This window comes from Chlamydomonas reinhardtii, chromosome 5 (genome assembly GCF_000002595.2).
Source record: "Chlamydomonas reinhardtii strain CC-503 cw92 mt+ chromosome 5, whole genome shotgun sequence".
Lineage (NCBI taxonomy): Eukaryota > Viridiplantae > Chlorophyta > Chlorophyceae > Chlamydomonadales > Chlamydomonadaceae > Chlamydomonas > Chlamydomonas reinhardtii.
Window position 1 is genome coordinate 2,506,844 of NC_057008.1, and position 22,616 is coordinate 2,529,459.

The following is a 22,616-nucleotide window of genomic DNA, read 5'->3' on the forward strand; positions in this document are numbered from 1 at the left end:
CCCTATACTCTCACCTTCCGTTTGGCTGCGTCCTCGTACAGCACCACGTTCGCCGCGTCCCGGCCGCTGCCGCCCTCCACCGTGCTGGCGTGCAGCCGGGTGATGGCGCGCTCCAGGTCGGACACGCCTGAGCAGGGCGGAGGCGCGGGAGGCTCGGTGCGTGTGTGTGTGCGGGGGGTTACATTCATGATTAGCTTGGGAAACGGGGGGAGGGGAGGAACAGCGCTTGCAGTGCTTCGCTTCCCTCCCCCTTCCCTCCAGCACCCACACTCACATCCGCACCCGCACCCATTCGGCCACGCCCATACGGCCACACCCATTCGGCCACACCCGTACGGCCACACCCGTACGGCCACACCCGCACCGTACGGCCACACACCCACACCCGTACCGGCACCCGCGCGACCCGGCCTGCCGCCACGTACCCGCCAGCAGCTTGCGTGCCTGCCCCGCCGCCTCCGCCAGCGCCCCCTCCATCAGCGCCGCCACCGCGTCCTGCCGCAGCCGGATGTCGCCGCAGCGGCACAGCGGCCGGCACAGCCACTGCCGCAGCCGGCGGCGACCAAAGGGGGTCGTGCAGTGGTCCAGCACAGACAGCAGCGTGCCTGCGCGGCGGGGGAGCAGGAAGAGGAGGGGGTTCGGCAGGCAGAAGGCCAAAGAGCGGTGACAAACACTTAGCTGGCTGATTGCGGATTTTCACTTGCCATGCAGTACAGCCTTGCTCCCTACCCGCCCCATGTTGGCACAGCTGCAACCATGCAAACCTGTTTGTTATGATTTGCTCCCCTCCTCTTCCCCTCGTCCCGCGCCTGCCTTTCCCCTGCCCTCCTCCCCCGTTACTACTGGCGCGCTCGTCTTCCATTTTGTGACTGGGTGGACCTTCTAAAGATGATGGGACATTATTCGTTGGGCTCGGACAAATATATTATTTCGTGTAGTGGCACCTAGGCGCCTACCCGCGCTGCCTCCCTCGGCGTTCTCCAGGATTTCCAGGTTCTCCAGCGCCGCGCCGTTGAGGCCCATGTAGGCCGGCAGACCGCCCTCGGCGTCCGCGTCAGCAGCCCCCTCGCCGTCCGCGCCAGCAGCAGCGCCCTGTGTGGGGTTGGTGGTCACAATGCAGCAGCAGCAGCAGCAGCAGGAGTCATTCGGGTGGCGGTCATGGCACACCGCATGAGCAAATGGCTCATCACGGCTGCGGCTCGGGAACACACGGCGCCGCCGGGGCAAGTCCGCAATGCTCGGAGGCATGCAGGCGCATCTTCAGCACCGGGCACAATTCACACCCGACACAGCCGTCAATAGCTCGGAATGTGCCGAAAACGGCCCTGCGCGCCCGCCCAATTATTTGGCCCACTCGCCAGAGCCCACGCCCTGGTCCTCGAAAGCCTCCCTGACCACCCGGTTCTCTGCTACACCCGAAGTTACGCCCCACAAGCAGCGCTCGGCCCCCTGCACTGACCGAGGCGGCGGCTGAGGGCACCAGCGCGGGCAGCTCCTCGAAGCGGCCCAGCGGCAGCACCGCCCGGTCCAGCAGCGCCTCCTGCCGGGGTGCGTGTGGAGGGGTGCGTGTGGAGGGGGCCGTTTAGACGGGGGCCGTTTAGACGGGGGCGTGAGCAGGAGACGCATGTGCATCCATGCAGAACAAGCGAGACCGCGACTACCGTACACGCAGAGTATCGCCCCGTGCAGCCCCGCAACCTTCCAACCCAAGATGCCGCCCATTCCGAAGCCGCCGCCGCCGCCCACGCCCCACCCCTCACCCCTTATCCCTCACCCCTCTCCTCATCCCCCCTTACCCCTCACCCTCACCCTCACCCTCACCCCTCACCCGTCACCCCTCACCGTGAGGAACACGATGGCTCCCCCCAGCGCCGCCATGGCCGCGGGGCGCGCAGCCACCCCCTCCGCCACGAAGCGCCGCAGCAGCGCCGGCCAGCGCTTGGAGGGGTCCAGCTCTGGCGGCTGCCCCGTGCCGCCCGCGCCCGCAGCGGCGGCGCCCACAGCGGCAGCGCCTCCGCCAGCGCCCGCAGCGGCGGCGGCGCCGCCGTCCACATCCATGGCGTCGCCAGCGCCGCCGCCGCTGGCTCCGGCCCAGGGGTCGTCCTCGGTTCCGTAGGCCCCACTGCCGCCGCTGCCGCTGCCCGGCTCGGGGTGGGCGGCACTGGCGGTGAAGTAGTCCCGGTCGCGCAGCATCTGTGGAGGTAGGGAGGAGAGGAGGAGGAGAGGGGGGTCGTGAACACAGCGGGCGGGCTCACATACGGTACGGTACTTAAAGCAGCAGCGGGCATTGTGGGAGCAACGTGAAAGGAGCGGGCGCAGGGCACACAGCAGGCATAGGGCAAACAGTGGACGCACTGGGCAAACAGCGGGCGCTATCATGATGAGACCAGGGGCGCGAGACCTTGGGCCCGCAGGACTTGCCCTTTCCCGCGACCCCCCAAAACCCCTGGCCTCCCTCCCTTCCGCTGCCGCTCCCGGCTCCCTCCCACCCCCGGCCCCCACCCTGTAGGTCTTGTCTGCGCTCCACTCGCCGCGCTTGCCCTTGAGCAGGTTGCGCTGTGGGTTGCGCAGTCCGTTGCGCAGCACCGTCTGCGTCACGGAGCTCAGAGGCACGGCGGGCAGCACCAGCTCCTGCGCGTGTGTGGGGTTGCAAAGATTGGTACAGAAAGTGTGAAGTGTAGCGAAGTAGACAGCGGGTGTGGTGTTGCGCGTACCGATGGGGGGGAGGTGACAGGGGCAGTGGGGAGGTGGCAGGCACAGTGGGGTGTGTGGGTGTGACAGGGGGGGAGGTCAGTGGTTAAATGGGATGGCCAATGGTTGGCCATAGTTGGCCAATGGGGGTTTAGAGGGAGCGTGCGGCATCCTCCTGGTGTACTGGGTGGCTTCAGGGGCAAAGAGCTTCGTACAGAGGAACTGGCCAGGGATGCCCAAGGGCCGGTCAGCCCCTCTTGCCCTGTGCAGGCCCCACGCCTCCACCAATACCGTCCGTTGCAGCCCCCGCCCCACCCACCCACCCCCCATTATCGCTTGCAACTAACGCCTCTGCCTGCACTCCCCTCGTTTTCGTTGGTTTTGATTTAGTTTGGGCTGGTATTTACAAGCCCCGCCCCGCCCCTCGGTCCCCACCTGCGGCTGCAGCGCTGTGAGCTGGGTGCGCAGGCAGGAGCGCACGTCGTCGTCCACAAACTCGCCCAGCAGCACCTGAGGGAGTCAGGGGGAGGGTTACATTCATGATTAATTAAGAAGTGAAGTCGTAGGCAGGTGCAGGGAAGGGGAGGGGGATTGCAAGGTACTAACATGTGGGAGGAGGAGGGGGAGGGGGAGGGGGAGGAGGGGCGTGCAAGACGGGAGTTGGGGTATGGGGGACGGTCAGGGGGAGCCCGGGACGGCGAGGCGTGCCATTGCCAGAGCGGTTGCCAAGCCGGAGTCCAATGGGTAGTAGTGGTCCATTCAATGCGTGGACTCGGCATTCCAGGCGACTATGGCCACGGGAGAGTGCAGCGAAAAGGAAAGGATGCATGGGCTAGCTGGGGCCATTGCAGTACGTGGAGGTGGCAGGTTGAAATAGCCCGCCCGCCGTCCATATCACCGGCACCCCTGCCATGCAGGAATGCAAGCGAGATGCCAAATCAGCAGCCACGTCAAAGCAGTGCCGACGTCAGGCATTGCCCACCTGGCCCGAGGCGCAGTCCACGGCGCACAGTCCGATGCGCACACCCGCACCCGCAGGCGAGACCGAGCTGCCGTCAGCAGAGGCGGCGGCGGCGGCAGCGGCAGCGGGGGCGGGCTCCTCCATTTCGTACACTGACGGCGCGAAGGGTAGACCGAGGGTGGGGTGGGTGTTTACCAAACCGAGCACAGCACGAGAGGCCAATCCAGGCATCTGTACTGGACACAGGTGTAAATTCCAACCCCACCATCACTTCCATCACGCCCCAGCCTGCGTCCCTGCCCCTCACCCTCTGCCGCCCCCCTGGTTTGGTTTCGGTTGGCCTGGTACTGACACCCGTCCCCCCCCCGCCCCCCCTGTCCCCACGCCCACCCGCCAGCACGTAGGCCGCGTCCGGCCTGCTGGCGACCATGGCCGCGTCCACCAGTGTGCCGCGGGACAGCACCGCCACCTTCTGGCGGTCCACCACGTTGCACTGCAGGCAGGGGGCAGGGAGCAGGGGCAGGGGCAGGGGCAGGCGGCAGGTAGGGGCAGGGGCGGGGATGTAGACACCCAAACTAAACCAAACCAAGCCAAACTAGCGGGGGCGGGGACGCAGGAAGGGGAGGCGGGCAGGCGAGTAGGCAGGGGGCAGGGGGATTCGGCGGTGGCACGCTGCCCGACGCCAACACACAAAGGACCCTGTCGAAGCCTCAGTAACTCCCTTTTCCAATCATATCGTGCCCATTACCAATCACATCGGCGGTTTGCCCTCCCAAATCGCCTCGCGCCCTTACCGTCTTCATGCCCCGCTTCTTGCGCTCCTCGTTGCGCTTGGCCAGCATCTCGGGCGTCTCGGTCTGCGCGTCGGAGCCGCAAGTCACGGTATGGTGCGCCCAGCAAGTATGTTTCGCAAGCGCACCGTAAGGTCGGGACAATGCGCTTCAACCACGCCCGCAACCGCGCCCCAAGCCCAATCGACCTGCCCGCATGCAATTCACCAAGGCCGCACCCTTCCTGTGCCTCCCTACCCAAGCCCGCACCCCACCCCACCCCACCCCACCCCACCCCACACCCCACACCCCCCCCCACACACACACACATGCTGCAGTCCGCTGCCATTTCGCCCCAACCCTCCCCCGTCCGCTGCTCTTCTCTCCCCTGAAACCTCCACAATTGGGACCTATTTCGTTGGGCTCCGACACGCAACCCTCACACACCTGCTCCACCACCACCACGCGGTACCCGGCCCGCGCCAGTCCCTCCGCCATGTCCGCGTACTTGACCTCGGGGAAGCCCGCGTGCGGCTGCTCGCCCTTCATAAAGGCCAGACCCAGCACATCCACGCCCACGTACGCGTCCATCTCAAACATCTGCGCGCGAACACAAGGGGTGAGAAGGAAGAGACGGGTTGAGGTGAGGTTGACGACTTGGTGGTTGTGTATAGAGGGAGGGGCTGGGGGCCACCTCACACACCACGTTGCCCATGGAAATGCCAAATGCCGGCGGCGTCTTTCCCGCAATGAGGAGGCCCATGCCGCCACAAGTGTCCCCAGGTGTGCCCCCAGTGCAGCCCCTAAGTGTGGCGATCCCCTGGGTCTGCCTCGGTTGATTCGGAATTTGGCCTCAACAAAGGACACACGCATACGCGCGAATCCAGTATCCACACACAGCTTGCGCTGCCGGTCTGCCTCGTACCTCGTAGAACTTGCCGACCTTGAACAGCAGCACCGAGTCGAAGTTTGCGGCCTTGAGATTCCACCACTGCTGCTGGGCCTCGCTCACCTTGGCATCCTTGAACCTGTGATTTGCGGGAGAGGGGTTCGGGAGTTGGGGGATCTGAAGTGGCGTAGATGTGGATAATGGGTTTTGCGGACTGGGTCTTCGGGTCAGCCAGCTAACGACAGGCAACCACTCAGCGACAAATGAGGCGTAGCGAGTGTGTCTTGGTGTCTTTGGTTCCCCTTACTGGGATTGGTGAAAACGCCCGCCCAGGCCCCCTAGGGGTATTTACAACCCGTTCCCCGCGCTCACCAGGTGTCGGGGATGTGCAGGGTGCGGGGGTCGTACTCGGGATCGTCGGGGCGGCGCTTGGCGGCGTCCCGGATGCGGTCGGGGTGCAGGAAGGGGAAGCGGCTGGCCATACGCTCCGCAAAGCGCGCCGCGTCGCCGTCCATGCTGGCGGCCACACCCAGCGTCACCTCGGGCACAGACACTGCGGGCGGACGCGGCATGAGGGCAAGCAAGCAAGGCACTCACGCATGGATAAATTGACGAAGGCAAAGGACGCACGAAGATTCAGGACACGGCCCAATGCAGGCCCCATTGCCCCGCCAGTGCACTGGCCCCTGCACTGCCCCACCCCCCCCCGGTGGGCTTTCTTGATATGATGGGACTCTTTCACGGCACATACCCCCCCCCCCCGCCGCATCCCTGCCAGCCTCTCACCATCCGTGGCGCAGTCGGACATGCCGCTGCGCAGGCTGCGCACGGAGGAGGAGGGCGTGTGGGCGCCGCCGCCCGTGTTGGGAGTGGCGGCAGCGCTCCGGCCGCCGCCCAGACCGCCGCTGCGCCCAGCCGAGCCCAGCGCCACCGTCCCGGGTGTGGCGGTGGCCGTGCGGCCACCCGCGGTCGCGGACGCAGGGCCCTTTGAGGCTGTGCCGTGGGCCGGCGTTGCGGCATTCATGCCAGCAGACACGGCAGCAGGCGTGCGTGCGGCGGCGGGCGTGGCAGCGGCCGCGGCAGCGGCGGGCTTGGACTTGGCTGGTGCGGGGGTGCGCTTGGCGGCGGGCGCCGCGGCCTTGGCATTGCTGCCGCGCTTGCGCTTCTTGCCTACGCCAGCGTTGTCGTCGCACTCGCTCTCGTCCTCAGCTCCATCGTCGTCACCGTCACTGCCGCCGTCGCTGTCTTGCTCCTCGTCGGCCGAGGACTCCTCATCGCTGCCGCTGCCTGTGAGTGCGCAGGGGATGCTTGTGAGGTGGAGGCCACATGCGGCGAGGGGCTCGCGGCGCATACATGGGGTGGCGAAGAGAGCGTGCAGCATGCCGCCCGGACGCATAAGCACAGACCCGGGACCGCAACTGCAGCTGCCGGCGGTGACTTATTAACGCAACCGTTTCAGACCGCCCAAAACCAGGCAACAATGGCGATGCGTTTGCTGCTGACGGTGTGGTGAGTTGCAGCGCCGCACTCACCCTCCGCCTCATAGTCGCTGTCGTCGCCCTTGTCGGTGTCCGACTCGTCCTCCAAGTTGTCCTCCAGACCCGCCGCCGCGCCGTCGTCACCGGCCTCCTCGTCCATCACCACTCGCCGCAGCCGCTTGCGGCTGGCGGCCGCCGCCTTAGATCCCCCGGCTGCCTTCTTGCCCTTTGCGGCCTTGCTGGTGCTGTTGCCAACATCCTTCCCGGCCTTGGCCTTGGCGGCACCCTTGGCGCCGCCCTTGGCCGGCTTGCTGGTGCTGCCGCCGGCGGGCGTCTTGGCAGGCGCGGCCGTGGCCGCGGCCGCGGCAGCCGCGGGCGCAGGAGCGGGTGCGGGCGTGGGCGCGGCGGCCGGGGCGGCAGCAGGCGTGTCCCCGCGCGTGGGAGCAGCGCCCGAGGCGTTGGCGGCAGCGGGCGGGGGTGTTGGCTTGTCGCCGGGGGCGGGCACGGGCGCGGGAGCTGGGGTGGCACCGCCCTCGGGCTTGGCTGCAGGGGTTTGAGAGCCGGGTGTAAGACTCCGGAGAACGTGGAACTAGGAGCGTGTGTTTGAGCGCCGAAGCCCCCGGCAGTTAGTCCACTTTCTAGATCTGCCCACCCGTTGCCTTGAGAGTGCTCACCTGCGGCTGCGCCAGGCGTCTTATTGCCGAAGAAGGCGCTGATTTTTGCCTGCGTGGCGCCCTTGTCGGCATCCTTGGCCTTCCCTGCCCCAAAGAATGCGCTGATTGGCCTCTGCTTCATTTTTGCCGTCGAGCTATCCATCGGCACTCCCACGAGGCGGAAACAGCGCGGTGGACTTCCTAAAGACTGGTATTGGGCGCGTAATTCAACTGGGTTTCCCGCCCAGAGGTCACGGCGTTGCTCACGGCTAGCAGGTACAGTACAATCTGCGACCAGTAAAGATTTGTAGCACGCAATCAAGTTCCTGGCCCGTTCTGGGCAGTAGGCGCCCCGCCTACAAAACCAACTTAAGCGAGGCCCTAGTCGACCGCAATCAGCTAAATGAAGCGTTCCAGAGATACCAATACGTTGCCAACTATTTGCAGACTAGCACGGAAGGGGGTGGGCTGTCGCGGTCTGGATCGCGACCTCATTCAGCTTTGGCTTCAGCTCGTCGTTTCCCAGGCTGCTTGTCATGTACTCTCTTCCACTTCATACAGCTTACTTCTGCGTTACGCTCTGCACAATACGGCCAGCCTGGCAAAAAAGGTCAACAAATTGCCGTGCCTGTGAGACGTGCGTTTCAGCTTTACATTACCAATTCTTTCTTTGCATATAGGAGACACATAGCTGATAACGTGCATACCCGCTGAACCGCCGAGTTGTGACAAGGCCGCGGGGTACTCACGCGCGCCTGCACGGAGGCACGCCGGGGAAATGGCCTTCGCATATGGAGGCTCTTCACACTTGATGGGAGGAGATTCGTTCGGCCATGCGGTGGGGTTGGGGGTTGTTGGGAGTAGGACTGAGCGTGGGGTGCGCAGCAGAACGCCACACGCGCACCGTGTTCATTTAGTGTGGTTGACCTAGGGGTCTGAAGCACTGGTGTTGCGCCGATGACGTACTAGAGGCTGCTTCCCTTTGTTAACGCGCGCCCGAATCCATACCTGTGCACCTCTTGCCGCCAGCATGCCAAACATGCATGCCCCATACAGCACCTTGCCAGCCTTTAAACCGTAACCTCGGGGCTGACTGGCTGACCGGCCGCGCAGGATGACGTGCTCCAGCAGTCGGTGGATGAGGACCTGGACGACATGGTGCAGCGGAACATCCGGGACGTCATCAAGCAGGTACAGAGGCCGCGCCGTACGACACACGTGTAGTTGATGACTCAGTAGGCGCCTAGCCTTTGCGGTTTTGGCTTTGGGAGCTGCCTCGCAATCATTTGTGCTGCGCCCTTGTGCTGTTGCGCTTTCCGGGCCGGGGCACATCGCCACCTCGCACGGGGCTGGGCTCCTTGCGCCTACCTCACCACGCCGGTGGTGTTCTGGCAAGAGAATCCAACTCCTGCGGTGCCCTCTCTGCTACAGGTGGGCTCCTCACATGACGACGTGGTCGCATACGACAATGAATACGACGGCGTCGGGCCCTCCGTCGGTCGCTCCGGCCTCGGCCTCGGCGGCGACCGATACGGCGACTCCGCCGCATATGACGACGTGGTAGCTGCAGCCTCAGTACCAGCGCCCGGGCCCTCTTCAAGTGCCGCGGCCGCCCGCACCGCCCACACCAACCCCAACAAGCCAGTGGTCCGCAGGACCAGCGGCAGCACCGGCGGGCCGCCTGTGGCCTCAGGGGCACCCCGCGCCTCGGCAGGGGCCGCATCAGGCCTGGGCGGGCGCCGGCCAAGCGGTGACCCGGGGCCAGGGCCAGGGCCCGCCTCCAGTATTGCGGGCGGCGCCTCGGTGGCTGGGTCGCTTGCGGGTGCTACGGCCGGAGGCGCCGCAGGAGGTAGCGGCAGTGCTACAGCCTACCTGGACGTGCCCGGGCAGCCCGAGGCCAGCCTGCGGCTGCACAAGGCGCGTATCAAGGCGCTAGAGGAGGAGCTGGGCCGAGCCAACAAGGCGCTGCTGGGTAGGCATGGGCGATGGTGCAGCGGGTGGAGGGATCAATGGGGTTGGCGTGAGGAGTGGATTAGATTAGGTGCTGGGCGTTCACAGGGCAGCCATGGTGCTAGGGGCCAAGGTGCCAGTCAAGGTGTGGCGATCCGCAGGTTGCTGGGGGGCTTCAAAGGAGTCTGGAAGAGCTGTGGTTGTCATTGTTGCACCTAGAACCTGCGCATTCCTTCTGGCAAGGCGGCAGACACGGCCGAACACCTTCCCATCCCTATGAATGCACCAGACCGCGAGAAGCAGCTGACGGAGGCGCTGCGGGAGTTGAAGGACTTGAAGGCCAGTGCCGCCAACTGGGCGCGAGACAAGAAGAACCTGGAGGTCCAGGTGCGCGGCAGTGGCGGGGACTGCAGGGAGAACTCGTGTGCCGAGCATGCAGCTTGGGGCCGCGCCTGCACCACGGTTCAGAAGTTGGCGCGAAGAAGCATACGTGCGTCCTGGGGACTCAGTGCCCTCATGCCATGAGTCCGCCCTTCTCTCATTGCCGCACTGGCCTTTCCGTCACTCCTCGCGCTCCTGGCGGCTCATCGCAGTTGGAGCGCAGCAAGCGCCAGGCGGCTGACGCGGAGGCAGCGGCCCGCAGCACGGAGGGCCAGGTCCGGGAGCTGGCCAAAGCCGACAGCCGCGCGGAGCGGGAGCGCAAGGCCGTGGAGGCAGAGGTGGGGCCGGGCAGCGGCGTGGGTGGGTGGGTGGGCTGCTGATGAAAGGTCATGTGGAGGAAATCGGTGAGGGGTGTTGGATGGTAGCAGCGGCGGTCAGCAGTGGGCGTCGCGGCGCCTGTGCTGTGCTGTGTGTCCTGTCGCGCCTACATGCAGGTGCGCGCCCGTGACATCCGGCTGCAGCGGGCGCTGGAGGAGGTGGAGAGGTACAAGCAGCTGCTCAGTGAAGTGCGGTCGCAGGTGCGTACCGTGTGGCCTCCTTGCCCGGCCTCCTACCTGCTGGCGGGCTGCGGGCTTGTGCTTCGCCGGGACATTGGGTTTGGGTTGCGCGCTCGAAACAGCACCGCTCGCTCCCTTGTGCCCTCTGCGCACATCAACGCCCAGTTCTGCCCCGCTCGCTCCCTTGTGCCCTCTGCGCGTATCAACGCCCACGTACTCTCACCACTGACCACACGCCCGCACCTCCCCTGCAGGAGCGTGAGGCCAAAGGCAGCGCTGCCGCCGACACGGGCCGGCTGCTGGCGGAGAACCGCAAGCTGGAGCGCCAGCGTGGAGAGCTTATCACCGCCTTCAAAAAGCAGCTCAAACTGATTGAGGTGCGCGTGCGTGTGTGCGGGCGGGTGGGCACGTACGCTTGCTCGGCAGGTACAGGATGGAGGTAGCTTGATTGGGGACTGCAGCAGTAGGCGCAAAGGATTGGCCTGGGAAAGCGGTGAGGCCTGCTTGTCCCCGGCTTCGTCCCGAATTCGTCCTAGCAACCGCTCAACCATCCCACGCCACCCCGTTTCCATCCACACCCAGTCCGCTCGACAATGCTATAATGTATTTTCTTTCCTCCAGGTTCTCAAGCGCCAGAAAGTGCACCTGGAGGCCGCCCGCGCGCTGCAGTTCAGCGAGGAGGAGTTCATGAAGACACTGGAGATGGGCGCGTCGTAGCGCGGGAGGGCCGAGGAGAGAGCAAGTGAAGGGCTGATAGCAGCCTGCAGCTCCGCGGATCGGCTAAGAGAGCAGCGCTGATTGTTGCGCATGGCCTCTGACTGACGTATTAGGATAGCTACGATACGGTCTGCTGTCGCACGAGGGGCTGTGGGTGACGCGGCACGCTTGCGTGCCAGAGGTGTGCCCTAGCGGGTGCCACGTGTAGGGACTGGGTGATGAGGCAAGAGTACTCAACTCGTTCTGTTACACCGCAACCAACATCGTGTCGGTCGCGCAAGTTTCCACCGTCCAGTCATAGCATGATGTAGCCGCGTTCCAGTAACAACCTGTCAGCTGTGAAGCCAGCGCCCCGCCCAGCGGCGGGGCATCATTGTAAACTACCGGTATCCTTAAAAGCCGGTCCGTGCACGTGCCAAACGGGCGACCTCCCATGTGACAAACTTTCTAATGGGTGCACTGGCCACTTCAAGGCCGCCTTACATTCACTCCGTCAGTCAAATCAATCGTTAGAATGGGCCTTGCGAGTCTAGGTCCGAGGCCTATGCCGCGCTATGCGGTTTTGTCGTACCTTACACAATCAATCAAGCAATGGAAATGATTGTAGTAGAGGGGAAGAAGGGTCATGAATCACAGCTGCACTGAGCAGCGCGCACAGACACCACGCAGACTAGGGAGTAGAGGAGAAGCATGTGGAGGAGAGACGTTGCCGCCTCCTCGTTTCCGGCACTCTTGGGTAGTTCCCAGATACACCCACATACACACACCCACACACACGCACGCCCCACATGCCAAGCTCAGCCGCCTGTTGTTCCCATGCACTTCAAATGTGAGAAAGCAAGCACTACGCGCACACCACTCAATGCGTACGGCTCGAACAAAATGAATAGGGTGGGTGAGCGGTGCGCTCTAATCAAGGACGCTTGCCATCTCACTCTTGCGAATGGCCCTCAAACTCGGGTTTACCCTTACTCCGTGTAATAAATCAGGCAGCCATGTCTGGCTATGTGGCCTTACGATACTAACAGTCCTGCCACCAGTTCTTCACCGGGGCATCCGTCACACATACACACACAAACCATCAATGCGGTAGCACTCTTGGGTTCGGTTCCTATACTTTCCCCATATGCACATGAATGGATGGAAGCCCTTGAATCAATGACACACGCGGGTGCAGTACCCTCCTTGCTAGCATCTGACATGCCGTGCTGTACACCCGCTACGCTTATCTACATAAAATCATGCAATAATCCGGCGCGCTGCGCTTGTACTAACCTCCGTATTACAAGAGGAGTAGCAGCACGACCAGGCCCAAAAGAATGGAGGTGATGGCGGCCGAAGGTGCGACCATGCTGCCCGCACCGCCCGGGGGCAGAGACGAAGGCAGCGGTGAGGGCGACACGGAGGCGGTGGAGCTGGGTGCCCCCGAGGGCGAGGGCGAGGTGGTGGTGTTGCCGGCGGTAGGCGTGGCGGTGCTCGTGTACTGCAGCACCGCAAAGTCGCCAAGGCTGTTGCTGAAGCCCGAGATGAGGTCCACAGCACCGGTGGCGGGGCCAGAGTTGGAGGTGACGGTGACGGACACGGCAGCCGAGATGGCGGCGGAGGCGTCGGGCGCGGCGGCCGACACGTCCTGCAGTCGCACCAGTGCACGGCGGGTGGTGGCGCCGTCCAGGGCCACGGCCGTCAGGTTGATGGGCAGGTCCAGGACTACAAGGCTCGCCAGGGCGCCGCCGTAGGCAGACGCGGGCAGGCCGGGGGCGGCGACGCGCACGATGGGCGAGATGACCTGCACGCTGCCGCCGGCACGGTAGTCCGAGAGCAGGGCCGCCAGAGCCGCCGCGTTGTCGCCAAGCGATGTGAGCAGGAGCGATGAGTCGGGGATCACCGTCACGGCCACGCCAAAGCCAGCAGTGGCGCAGGTGGCATCAGCGGTGCAGAGCTGGCTGACGGCGGGGTTAAGAGCCACACCCACAGCCGAGGAAGAGGAAGACAGCAGGCGGCGGCCGGAGGAGGAAGCAGAGCCGGGGTTGGCGACGCTGATGGTGATGCCGGCGGCGGCCAGGGCTGCGGAGGCGCGCTGCACGGCGGCAGCGAGCTTGGCGGTGGCGATATGCGCGGGGGTGCCGTCGGCGGGGGCGCCATTCAGCAGGCTGCGTGTGAGGGCGGCGGTGCCATGAGTGATGGACGCGAGCACGGCCTTGGCGGCATCTGCCTTGGCGGCGGCCTGGCTGGCTCCACCGTTGGCAGCAGCGGCCGTTGCGACCAGGCTGGCCTGGTCTTCCAGCATGCTCGTGAGCAGGTCGATGACGGGCAGGGCATCAGCGGCCTCCAGGCTCTCACCGGCCAGCTGGTCAGACAGGGCGCTGATGCTGCCCACCACGGCCGCGCGGCCCGCGTCGCTGGAAACGCCCCACAGGCTGCCCACGGCGTCAAACACAGACACGATGGAGGCGGCGGTGGGCGGGCTGGAGGCGGCGCTGCTGGCGGTCGCGAAGAGCCGCGTCATGAGGCTGGAGGCAACAGACTTGAGCGAGGCGGTGGCGACGGCGCCGCCATCGGAAACGGAGGCCACGGCGGCCAGCTTTTGGGACATGGTTAGCAGGTCGGCGGTGGAGGCGTTGCCGGCGGCGCTGGTCGTGACGGCGGTCATGATGGCGTCCATCTGCTGCGTCACCTGAAGAGCCGTCACCTGCTGTGCAAGGTAGGCACGACAAGCGGGTGCAAGAGGTCGGAGTGATGCATGGATTTGTAGATGGGTGAGAGCGACTGCGAAGCGAGTGGTGCGGCAACTGAGGAACATCATGGGCGCGCGCCGAGTGAGTTTATTATGGCATGTTGCGAAACCGGGAAGCCCCGTTCCAGTCCCTTACCTGAGCGGTGATGCTGACAGTGACGGTCTCGCAGGCACGGGGGCCGGTGGTGGTGCCAGCGGCGCTGACGGTGCGCACGCAAGCGAACAGCCTTGCGGAGCCAACGGGCAGGCTGGCGATGGGGGCGGAGGAGGAGGAGGAGAAGGCATGGCGAATCCGGTACACCAGAGTGCCGTCGGTGCCGTTGGTAACTACGCCGAACTCGTAGGCCAGCTTGGAGAGGGCGGCGGTGGTGCTGACCCAGGCAGGGGCGGAGACGAGGAAGACGTCAAAGGGGGTGCCGGTGGTGGCGTTGACCTTGATGCAAGGTGCACTCCCACAGGCGGGGGCTGTGACGATCACAGGCACTGGGGACGGAGCAGGAGTGGGGATCGGGCTGCTGGGGGTAGGAGTAGGAACCGGGCTGGGCGTGGGTGTCGTGGGAACCGGGCTGGGCGTGGACTGAGGCGGGTAAACTGGGGGCGGTGGCGAAGACGAAGGGTATGCGGAAGGGTACGCGCCTGGCACGACACTCGGCGACATAGCCTCGATGAGCGCCAGCAGCTCGCGGGTCTGTGGCTGCTCTTGCGGCTCGTCTTCAAGTAGACGCCGCGCGACCTCGGACTCGGAAAGTGAAAGCTCGGCGAGTGGCCGCATGCCAGATGCGAGGCCTGGAGGTAGGCGAGGCAGGTGGTATTGATGAAAGGAATCGGCATTGGCTCGCGGCGGGGTCCCGTCTCAACTTCGCTAAACGAATCGTCACGCATTGGCCCGTTGCTTTGGGGTGAGCTCGAGGCTAAACCGACTGCGACTCCAGACCGAGAGCCCCAAACGCCTCATCGGCACCATCAGTTGCCAATGCCGCACTCGGCATAAGCTCAAGCCGCCCAAGACCAAAGGGCCGCAGCATGTGTACCTCAATGGAGCTCGCGACCCTTACCTGAGGTCAGAATGATGCAGGCCACGGCTACAAGCTTTGATACTGTCGACGTCATGGCTGCTGGAGCCCGTCGCACGAAATGTTCAGGTCTAAAATTTCGCGATGCTTTGGTTGCTTCGGAAGGGCTTCGTGTATAACTTGTTGGCAGGTGCGCGTGTGCTCTTGCTTAGTTGTGTTGCATATTGTGTTGGGGAGCTGGGTTAGTTGTGAGGTCTCGGGCCTGCCTTTATGACGCGGCGAGTCGGGCGGGGTACTGTCGTACGCAACGGGTGCGTGCACCCGTGTGAGCGCTTGCAGGCCACCGCTCCGCCTCCGATGACTGGTCGCTACACCCCACCTTGCCGCGCGCTTTACACAGCTTTAGAAAATGTTCTTGTATGCTGCACGCAAGTGCTGGGCGTGTCCGGCGCGAAACAGACGATGAAGGCGCATTCCGCCCGACAAATTCCGCCCGTTTCAGCTTCGTCGACACAAGTTGCAGGCCCTAAAGATTAAATGCTTTGCAATTATTACCGCATATCAATAGAGCCAGCCAGCAAGGTAGGGCCTTTGGGATGGCTGGCTTTCGACTTTTCGCCTTCGAAGCGAACTTCGGTGGTATCCAACTGCGACCGATTGCTGGTATGTCCAGCTCAATAGAGTCAGGACATATACATGGAGTATCGCACTTGGCCTAAGAACCAACTCAGTGACATGCAAATGCCAAATGCCACGGCGCGGCGGCAACTGTTTCTGGGCGCCGCTGCGGACGGCTGGGACCACTGCTGCTTGTGCTGCACAATAGAATAGTGCTTGGTCCAGGGATGAGAAGCTACACATGCAGGTGCCATGTAGCGCATCACACCGTGCACCTCGGCCAACACGCACAGGCACAGGCTCGCTCCGGCGCCGTGCCCGCCCTGCGCTTAAGGTCGATGGAAACGACGGGTCGGGTGGAGGTTGATAGCCCGCGCTTCACCCTTACGCGCGCAACCCGATGCCACGTGACTTTGGTTCCGTTGGTGCTGGCTGGTGCGGGAGCGGGATGATGACAACGTGGACCTCAACCTGCACCGTGCAACACGCCCCTGCGGTCACCGCTTGCACTGTTGCAGATGTATTTACAATTCTAAGTCTCCAGTGCTCAACATCAACATAGGTCACGATGACTTGAAATTGGAAGCGGAGAAAGGTTCTTCACGAAAACGTTGCTCGCACCCCTCGTGTGCAGCAGCACGCGATAGCAGCACTCTGCACAACTTTCTTTGGAGTCAGGGGTCGTTTGTCAAGTAAAGTGGAACTCCGAGTCCGAGGCGCCTCACCTGTGAGTCGCCTCGCATGCCTAAACTTTTCACTTGAGCCCCCTAGTGGCTGGGAGGGGGGTGGACAAGGAAAATAGCTGGCTGTGTCTGGCGAATGACGGGCCGAATGATAAGTTTCCTGTCGTTTGCGTCCATTCGCCCGTCCCACAGAGCGCCCCTGATAAACGGAAACGGCGCAATCGTTGACAGCAGAAAGCGTCTAGCTATTTCACAGCGTGGGGGGGGGGGGGCGTCATCGTCAGGGCACGTCAGAAATGGGCCAAAAAGCGGCCCCGCTCCGTCCAGAAGCGGCATCATAGAGAATAATGCCGACCAATGAATTAAACGTAGGGCGGTGGGCAATTGGGGGTGCCCAACTGCCGCGAGGGCTTGGTGATGACTGCCAGAGTGCAGGAAGCGGCAACGGCAGTCCGGCGCGGAGCTCCGGCCGGCCTCCACGCCCGCCGCCGCTAGGCGCGCTCAGTGGGAGCGCCACGCGCTCTAGACGTCAGGGCGGCCCCAGCGAGTCAAGCGGCAGAGGACTCAGTAACAGCCAGGCGGCCGCAACGCCACAGCCGCAACACCCCTTGCTCACCGACCCGGACGGGGACGGGGAGCGGGCTGAGGCCTCAACCCCGCCTGCCCGCTTGGGCACGCCCCGCAGTTCCTGGGGCCGGCACTCCTGGAGCGGCAGCGGCCAGACGCACGACACGCAGCTGCCAGAGGCTGCGGCATCTGCCATGGGCTATAGCGGCGGCTGGCGGGAAGCGAGTACGCCGGAGCAGTGGCCAGCGGCGACCTCCTTGCACCGCTGGCCCGCAGATCGCGCAGTTGCCTGTAGCTCGGATAACGACGAGGAGGGGCAGCTGCTGTTAAGGGGTATGCTGGAGGCCGGGCGAGGCGGACACAGCTCCACTTCCGGGGCCAGCGGAAGCGGAAGCGCAGGGTTGGCAGGAGCAGGTGCAGGTGCAGGCATGGGCTCATGCGAACCGCCATGTTCTACTCCCGGTCGCAGCCGGCTGCCGCCCTTTCCCGCAGCTGCCGCAGCGTCCGCTGGGCCCTGGCCACTCGGTTGCGGCGCGAGCCTTCTTTCGCAGCCGCAGCGCGAGCTGCTGCGGTGGCTGTGGCGTGCGGTGCTGCGGCCCTTCTGGCCAGCGCCTGTGGCGGCTCTGGCGTTCGCGCTGGGTGTGCGTGCACTGGGCTACTGGGGCTCGGTCATGCCCGGCACGCAGGCCGTGTTCATCATGTGGTAAGTGGATACGGGGGATGGAGCTACGAGGGCCGGGGCAAGGCTGTCGGGTGGTCGTGCAGGCGCATCAAGGATTTCCGGGCTGGCGCAGGTTGGAAACCGACATCTTGGAGCATCGGGATAGCAAGCAGAGATAAGCTGAGGCATGGAACCTTCCTTTCATTGCCCTCTGCCCGCAGTTGGGTGCAGTGCTGCTTCGGCGTGCTGTCGCGGCAGGGCCGCCGCACGGCGCTGCGGCTGGCGCAGCTGGCGGCGGCGCTGGTGGGGGTGCTGGTGCTGCTGCCGCGGCACAGCGCTTACAGTTCGGGCGAGCTCGGCCTGAGGTAAGTGAGGAATGCCGCGGGGCTGCTGACGGGTAGCAAGTTGGCGTCTGGCGAAGAACATAGCAAGAAAGGTTTGGGCTGTCATATGGTGCGTAGGCCCATCTGGGTCGAGCCGGGATCACTTCTACCCGTTGTGTGCAAGCATCCAAACTCTTTGCGCGGCCGCCCACCATCAACGATGGCGGCACTCCCCCCCTGCCTACCTCGCTACACTTCTCTGTACCATCTTTGCAACCCCCCATTCCAACCTCGCTCCGCAGGTTCGGTGTGCCCTCCGGCTATGACGAGGACGGCGGCGTGGACGGCGACCTGCCCGCCCTGTCGGCCTGGGGCGCCGGCGACTGGAGCTGGGGCGGGCTGCTGGGGCTGCTGGGCGTGGACATGGGCAGCCTCAGTGACGGCAGCAGCAGCAGTGGCGGCGGCGGCCTGGGGGCAGCGGGCGCGGCGGCGGCGAGCAGCGGCTTGCGTGGCGGCGCAGGGGCGGGGGCGGCTGCGGGTGTGGAGAGCCTGGCGGAGCTGGAGCTGCACCGGGCGCTGATGCGGGTGCAGGTGCGGCGGGGGTTATGCGGTTGGAGGACGGATGAGAAGCGGGGTTGGAAGCGGCATGGGAAAAGGGATGGAGCAAGGGATGGGGAAAGGACGAGGAAAGTTCTTGGAAAGAGGGGTGGGAATGGGATGGGGATGGGCTGGGGAAGAGAAGAGTTGTGGGAGTGGAAGGAAAGCGGGTCAGTGGTTTGGGTTTGCAGGGCAGGTGATGGGACAAGGCCGCGCTCGCTCCGCGCTGAATCCCCAGCTACAAGCCACCGCACTTGACCTGTCCTCCTTGTGACGGCCTGCAGGTGGCCTTGGGCGTGGTGCTGGGCCTGTGGTTGCTGCAGGCGGCCGTGGCGTGTGTGGTGCTGCCCGCGGCAGTTGCCGCCACCGCCACCGCCGCCAGCAGCGCGGCAGCCGCCGGCGGCGGCTCGGCCTGCGGCTCGCCTGCCGGCAGCCCACAGAATGCCGTCTCAGCCGCGGTCGCTTGCGGCGCAACTGCCGGCGGCGTCTCCGGCGCCGGCGGCCTCACGCTCAAGACGCTTGGCGCCATGACGCCTCACAAGAGCCACCTGGACCTGCCTGCGCTGGACGGCTATGAGGCACTGCAGGCCGCAGGCGGACTAGGCACCGTGTTCGGGCGGTGGGAGGGCAGCGGCACCAGCGCCGCGTGGGAGGTGCTCCGGAGCTACGGCACAAGTGGTGGCGTAGGGGGCGGAGCAGGGGCCGGAGGGGGTGGAGGGGGCGGCTGTGCGGTGTGCAGCGGGCCGCCGGCGCCGCCAAGTTCGGGTGGCGTCACGCCGAGGCCCCCGGCCTCACGCATCGGGGCTGGGCTGCCGCAGGGGTCGCCGGGCATGTCGGGATTGCAGGCGACGTCGGCGGGGCCTAAAGGCGGCTGCTGCGCCGGCGCGGGTGGCGTCGGCGTTGGTAGCCTGCAGCACCAGCAGGCGGCGGCGCTGGCGGCGGCGCTGGTTACGCAGCGGCTGCTGATGTGGGTCGCGGTGGTTGCGCAGCTGGTGGCGGCGGCGGCGCTCACTGGCATGTGGGCGGTGCCTACGGACCGGGTGGAGCTGTCACACGGTGTGGTGCTGCTCAGGTGGGTTTGGCGCCGGGCACGCGTCTGGTGGGGTCGCGGAGGAGGGGAGGACGGCCGTATGGCATCGCCTGTACCGTACGTTTCTTGAGTCTCATATGCCTCCTCATTGCCGCACCGCGCATGCCAGTAAACCCCGCTCATGCCATCCCCCTGACCCATGTCCCACGTGTGCCGCATGCACGCACGCGCAGCGTGTCGCGTGACAGCGACAACAAGCGCTGGCTGTACGGCGGCCCCGGCCGCTCCTGGTTGGCAGTGCTGGCGCTGGCGGCGGCCATGGCGGCGCCGCTGCCGCTGCCCGACCTGCTGCGCTCACGGCACGCCGTGCTGTGGCACACGGCGCTGCTGCTGCGGCCTGCCGCCAGCCGGCCGCTGGGGCTGAGGCTGCTGGACTGCAATGCGGCAAAGCTGATGACCGGTAAGTGGAGGGCCCAGGGCACGCCGGCAAGAACGGTTCAAACAAGGACTCAACTGCCCAAGCCTACCGTACCGTTCGTACCGTGTTGTCAGGATCACGATGCTTCGGCACCATACTGCGACGTGTGCGCACCTGCGTGATTGCTCCAACCTGCAAACGCTGACGCAACACAGGCGTGGCGGTGGGGCTGCTATTCGCCTCCTGGGCCGCCGCCGTGTTCAGCTGGCAGCTGCTGCAGGTGGCCACACTGGTGGGCGGCCTAGCTAAGCTATATCTAGACGGAGTGCGGCAGCAGGTGCGGCACAGCCCTGCGTCGGGGCTGGGCTGCCCCGGTGTGAGTGCCATCATTAACGGCCCCGCTCTGCTTGGGGTAGGGAGTAGCAGCAGCCATCATGGTGGAGGGTATGTGGTGCAGCTCAGCGGAGGGGGAGTTGGCGGGACCTGCCACGGCGCAGGCGCTAGCGTCGGCAACGGCAACGGCACTGGCAGCAGCTGCTATGTGGGCGCGGTGCGAGAGGCGACGTCGGCTGCGGCGATAGCGACGGGGCTGTGCCCAAACGGCAACGGCAACGGCCACCATGGCCAGCATAATGGCGGCATTGGCGGCATGGTCAGTGGTGGCGCCAACGGCTGCACCGGTGCTGCCAACGGCCACGGCACGCTCCTCAACGGCTGCGCCTCTAGTGCAGACGCGCCCTGCTCGCCCACCGCCGCGGGCTCCTCGGGCGGCAGCAGCGCTGAGCTGGTGCTGTCGTGCTGCAGCAGCGCCTACAGCCTCCACAGTGCCAGCATCACTGCGGTCTCGGGCTGCGAGCAGCAAGGATACAGCGGCACCAGCAGCCGAGACGTCGTGGCCGCGTGCCCAGCGCCCAGCGCCGGCACATCCGGAGCAAGCGGCAGCGCCGGCGGCGGTGGAGGGGCTGGAGGGCAGTCGTGGTATGGAGGCGGCGGAGTCGGGGTCGGGGGTGGGGCGCAGCTGGCGCGGCGTGTGCTGCCCGCGGCAAGCTCTGCGCCGCTGCCTGCACCTGCGGCTCCGGGGCACCACGGCGTGCCGCCGCTGTCTCCTGGCAGTGGCCTGGGTGCCGGCGGGCTGGACGCGGGCGCGGGTGGCCTCGCAGCCTGCCACAGCGTCACCCTGGGCGCGACCGGTGCCGCCGCCGTGTTGCTCGGTGTCGGCGGCGCTAACGGTAATGGGCATCCCCACCACGCCTACCTCACGCCCCGGAAAGTCGGCTTCGCCGACAGCGCTGCCGCCGCCTCCGGCGGCTGTGCGGCGGGCCTGGCGGCGGCGGCGGCCTGCGGCCGGCGCTACGCGCGCGCCGCGCTGCGCCCCTGGAGCCTGCTGCTCGCCTGCCTCACCGCCTTCGCCGGCTGCTTGTGGGCCATCCTCATCACGCCGCCGCTCGCTGTCCTTGGCGACGGCCCCGGCGACCTGTACATGGGCGTGTTGGAGACGCCCGCGGGCTCGGGGGTGCTGGTGGCGGTGCTGGCAGGCGCGGCGCTCTCTGGGCTGGGCTCGGCAGTGATGCTGGCCGTGTGCGCCGCCAGTGGTGAGCTGTGGAAGCGGTGGAGTGGGGACCGGCTGGAGGGGCGGCGGCTGCAGTGCCTGGCGTGGGCGGCAGGCCCGGCGGCAGCGGTTGCGGCGACGTCGGCTGTGAGCTGGGCGCTGGGCGACGAGCGCAACGTCCTGGTATTCGTGGCGGCGGAGAGCCTGCACTGCGCCTGCCTGTGGCCGTTGGTGTGGCTGCAGGTGAGAGGGGGGCTCGGGCCGTGGAAGGGGATGCAAGGGCAAGGCGTCGGCGTGACGTGTGGTTTCGGTGACAGTGTGCGTCCGTTCGCGCATGATATACGTGACCCACATCGAAAGGCGTGCTGGAATTGATCTTGTGTACACTCTGTGACTCTGCCCAACCTGTGCGTGCTTTACCTATGCTGCCGCAGGAGCCGTGGCTACTGGGTGGCGTTCACGACGTGGGCGGCTGCGTGCAGCACACCGGCTGCGGCGTCACGTGCTGTGTGCTGCGCTGGGCAGGACTGCGGCCTGGGTATCCACGCGGTGCCTCAGCGACCGCGCGCTGTGATGTGCCCGGTGGTGGCGGGTCTCCTGCGGTGGGAGGAGGAGGAGGCGGGAGCGGGGGAGGCGGCATGGGCGGTGTTCGGGATGGGAGCGACGCAGGCGCGGGCGTGGTTGTAAGGGGGCAGTCCTCCCGCCGTGGGGGCTGGAGTCTGCAGGTGCAAGTAAACTAACAGAATGCCATCTAAAATGTCGCATCCATCAACAGTGTATAGTGCTTTAGTTAACGTACCGTCGTTCGAAGTGACGCGGTCAAGCATACCGCCTACCCTAAATGAGTACGGTACTCGACATACTGGGACAGACTTGCCATCCACTGAGGGCATGGCAAATCGTACGACCGCTTAAGCATTTGCGTGGACTGGTGTTGCTAGCTAGCGGGGTGTTGCTAGCTAGCCGGGTGGTGATGCATACAACTGCAAGGGCAAGGGCGATAGGAAGGGACAACGGGCGCTTTGTGCTTTGCCTGCTGACTTAGATCTTACGATTGTGAAAGGGAAGTTAGCCGTGCAGGGCCCAATGCGGGGACGATGGTCTTACAACCAGGTCCGTATGAATGGACGTCCGCTTACGTTCTTGGTCGGGATGGGGGGGTGTCCGGGTTGTTGCACTCCAGCTGCCCAGTGGTTGCCAGTGGCTGAAACGGTTCCCGCGCGGAAGTGCCGACTGCACTTGAAGTTCGATCGCTAAAACCAAACACGCATGGTTTCGATATGTAAATTTAATATTCATTTACCTGTCGCGAGTCGGCTTGACGTGTAAAGCTCCGCAGCTTCTGGCACATTGCGAACCCGCCCACTTCCAACTCC

At 65.4% G+C, this 22,616-nt stretch overlaps 4 protein-coding genes across 5 annotated transcripts in view; 2 read left to right on the plus strand and 2 right to left on the minus strand.

The window, feature by feature from the left end:
• CHLRE_05g235750v5 (uncharacterized protein) overlaps window positions 1–7,850 on the minus strand; it is a 13,066-nt gene extending 5,216 nt beyond the window's left edge. Inside the window, exons 1-16 of the mRNA XM_043062250.1 lie at window positions 7,464–7,850; window positions 6,844–7,332; window positions 6,098–6,598; window positions 5,684–5,864; window positions 5,348–5,450; window positions 4,870–5,022; window positions 4,447–4,509; window positions 4,043–4,145; window positions 3,674–3,804; window positions 3,127–3,201; window positions 2,503–2,631; window positions 1,843–2,193; window positions 1,460–1,540; window positions 957–1,092; window positions 426–605; window positions 15–127 (exon numbers count right to left, since the gene is read on the minus strand). Of these exons, the coding sequence (XP_042924814.1) occupies window positions 15–127; window positions 426–605; window positions 957–1,092; window positions 1,460–1,540; window positions 1,843–2,193; window positions 2,503–2,631; window positions 3,127–3,201; window positions 3,674–3,804; window positions 4,043–4,145; window positions 4,447–4,509; window positions 4,870–5,022; window positions 5,348–5,450; window positions 5,684–5,864; window positions 6,098–6,598; window positions 6,844–7,332; window positions 7,464–7,584 (2,910 nt within the window). The 5' untranslated portion in view covers window positions 7,585–7,850. The remainder of the gene's footprint in view (window positions 1–14; window positions 128–425; window positions 606–956; window positions 1,093–1,459; window positions 1,541–1,842; window positions 2,194–2,502; window positions 2,632–3,126; window positions 3,202–3,673; window positions 3,805–4,042; window positions 4,146–4,446; window positions 4,510–4,869; window positions 5,023–5,347; window positions 5,451–5,683; window positions 5,865–6,097; window positions 6,599–6,843; window positions 7,333–7,463) is intronic.
• A 130-nt stretch (window positions 7,851–7,980) lies between these two features.
• On the plus strand, window positions 7,981–11,992 carry CHLRE_05g235800v5 (uncharacterized protein). Its single transcript, XM_001697758.2, has 8 exons — window positions 7,981–8,280; window positions 8,556–8,633; window positions 8,874–9,414; window positions 9,682–9,779; window positions 9,986–10,111; window positions 10,268–10,351; window positions 10,585–10,707; window positions 10,952–11,992. The coding sequence occupies exons 1-8, from the start codon at window positions 8,221–8,223 to the stop codon at window positions 11,045–11,047; spliced, it is 1,206 nt and encodes a 401-aa protein (XP_001697810.2). The 5' UTR covers window positions 7,981–8,220; the 3' UTR covers window positions 11,048–11,992.
• Window positions 11,993–11,994: 2 nt separating this feature from the next.
• On the minus strand, window positions 11,995–15,500 carry CHLRE_05g235850v5 (uncharacterized protein). Of its 2 annotated transcripts, none has more exons than XM_043062252.1 (3): window positions 14,837–15,500; window positions 13,918–14,567; window positions 11,995–13,736 (listed from the first exon to the last, which is right to left on the minus strand). In XM_043062252.1, the coding sequence occupies exons 1-3, from the start codon at window positions 14,889–14,891 to the stop codon at window positions 12,330–12,332; spliced, it is 2,112 nt and encodes a 703-aa protein (XP_042924815.1). In that variant the 5' UTR covers window positions 14,892–15,500; the 3' UTR covers window positions 11,995–12,329. The 2 variants fall into 2 exon arrangements, with proteins under 2 accessions (XP_042924815.1, XP_042924816.1); XM_043062251.1 differs by having other exon boundaries at window positions 11,995–13,739.
• Window positions 15,501–15,950: 450 nt separating this feature from the next.
• Window positions 15,951–22,538, plus strand: CHLRE_05g235900v5 (uncharacterized protein). The gene is made up of 8 exons (XM_043062253.1): window positions 15,951–16,139; window positions 16,288–17,365; window positions 17,545–17,688; window positions 17,949–18,237; window positions 18,528–19,315; window positions 19,507–19,733; window positions 19,907–21,483; window positions 21,675–22,538. Exons 2-8 carry the CDS (start codon window positions 16,443–16,445, stop codon window positions 21,978–21,980), a joined length of 4,254 nt encoding a protein of 1,417 aa, XP_042924817.1. The 5' UTR covers window positions 15,951–16,139; window positions 16,288–16,442; the 3' UTR covers window positions 21,981–22,538.
• The last annotated feature ends 78 nt before the right edge of the window (window positions 22,539–22,616 follow it).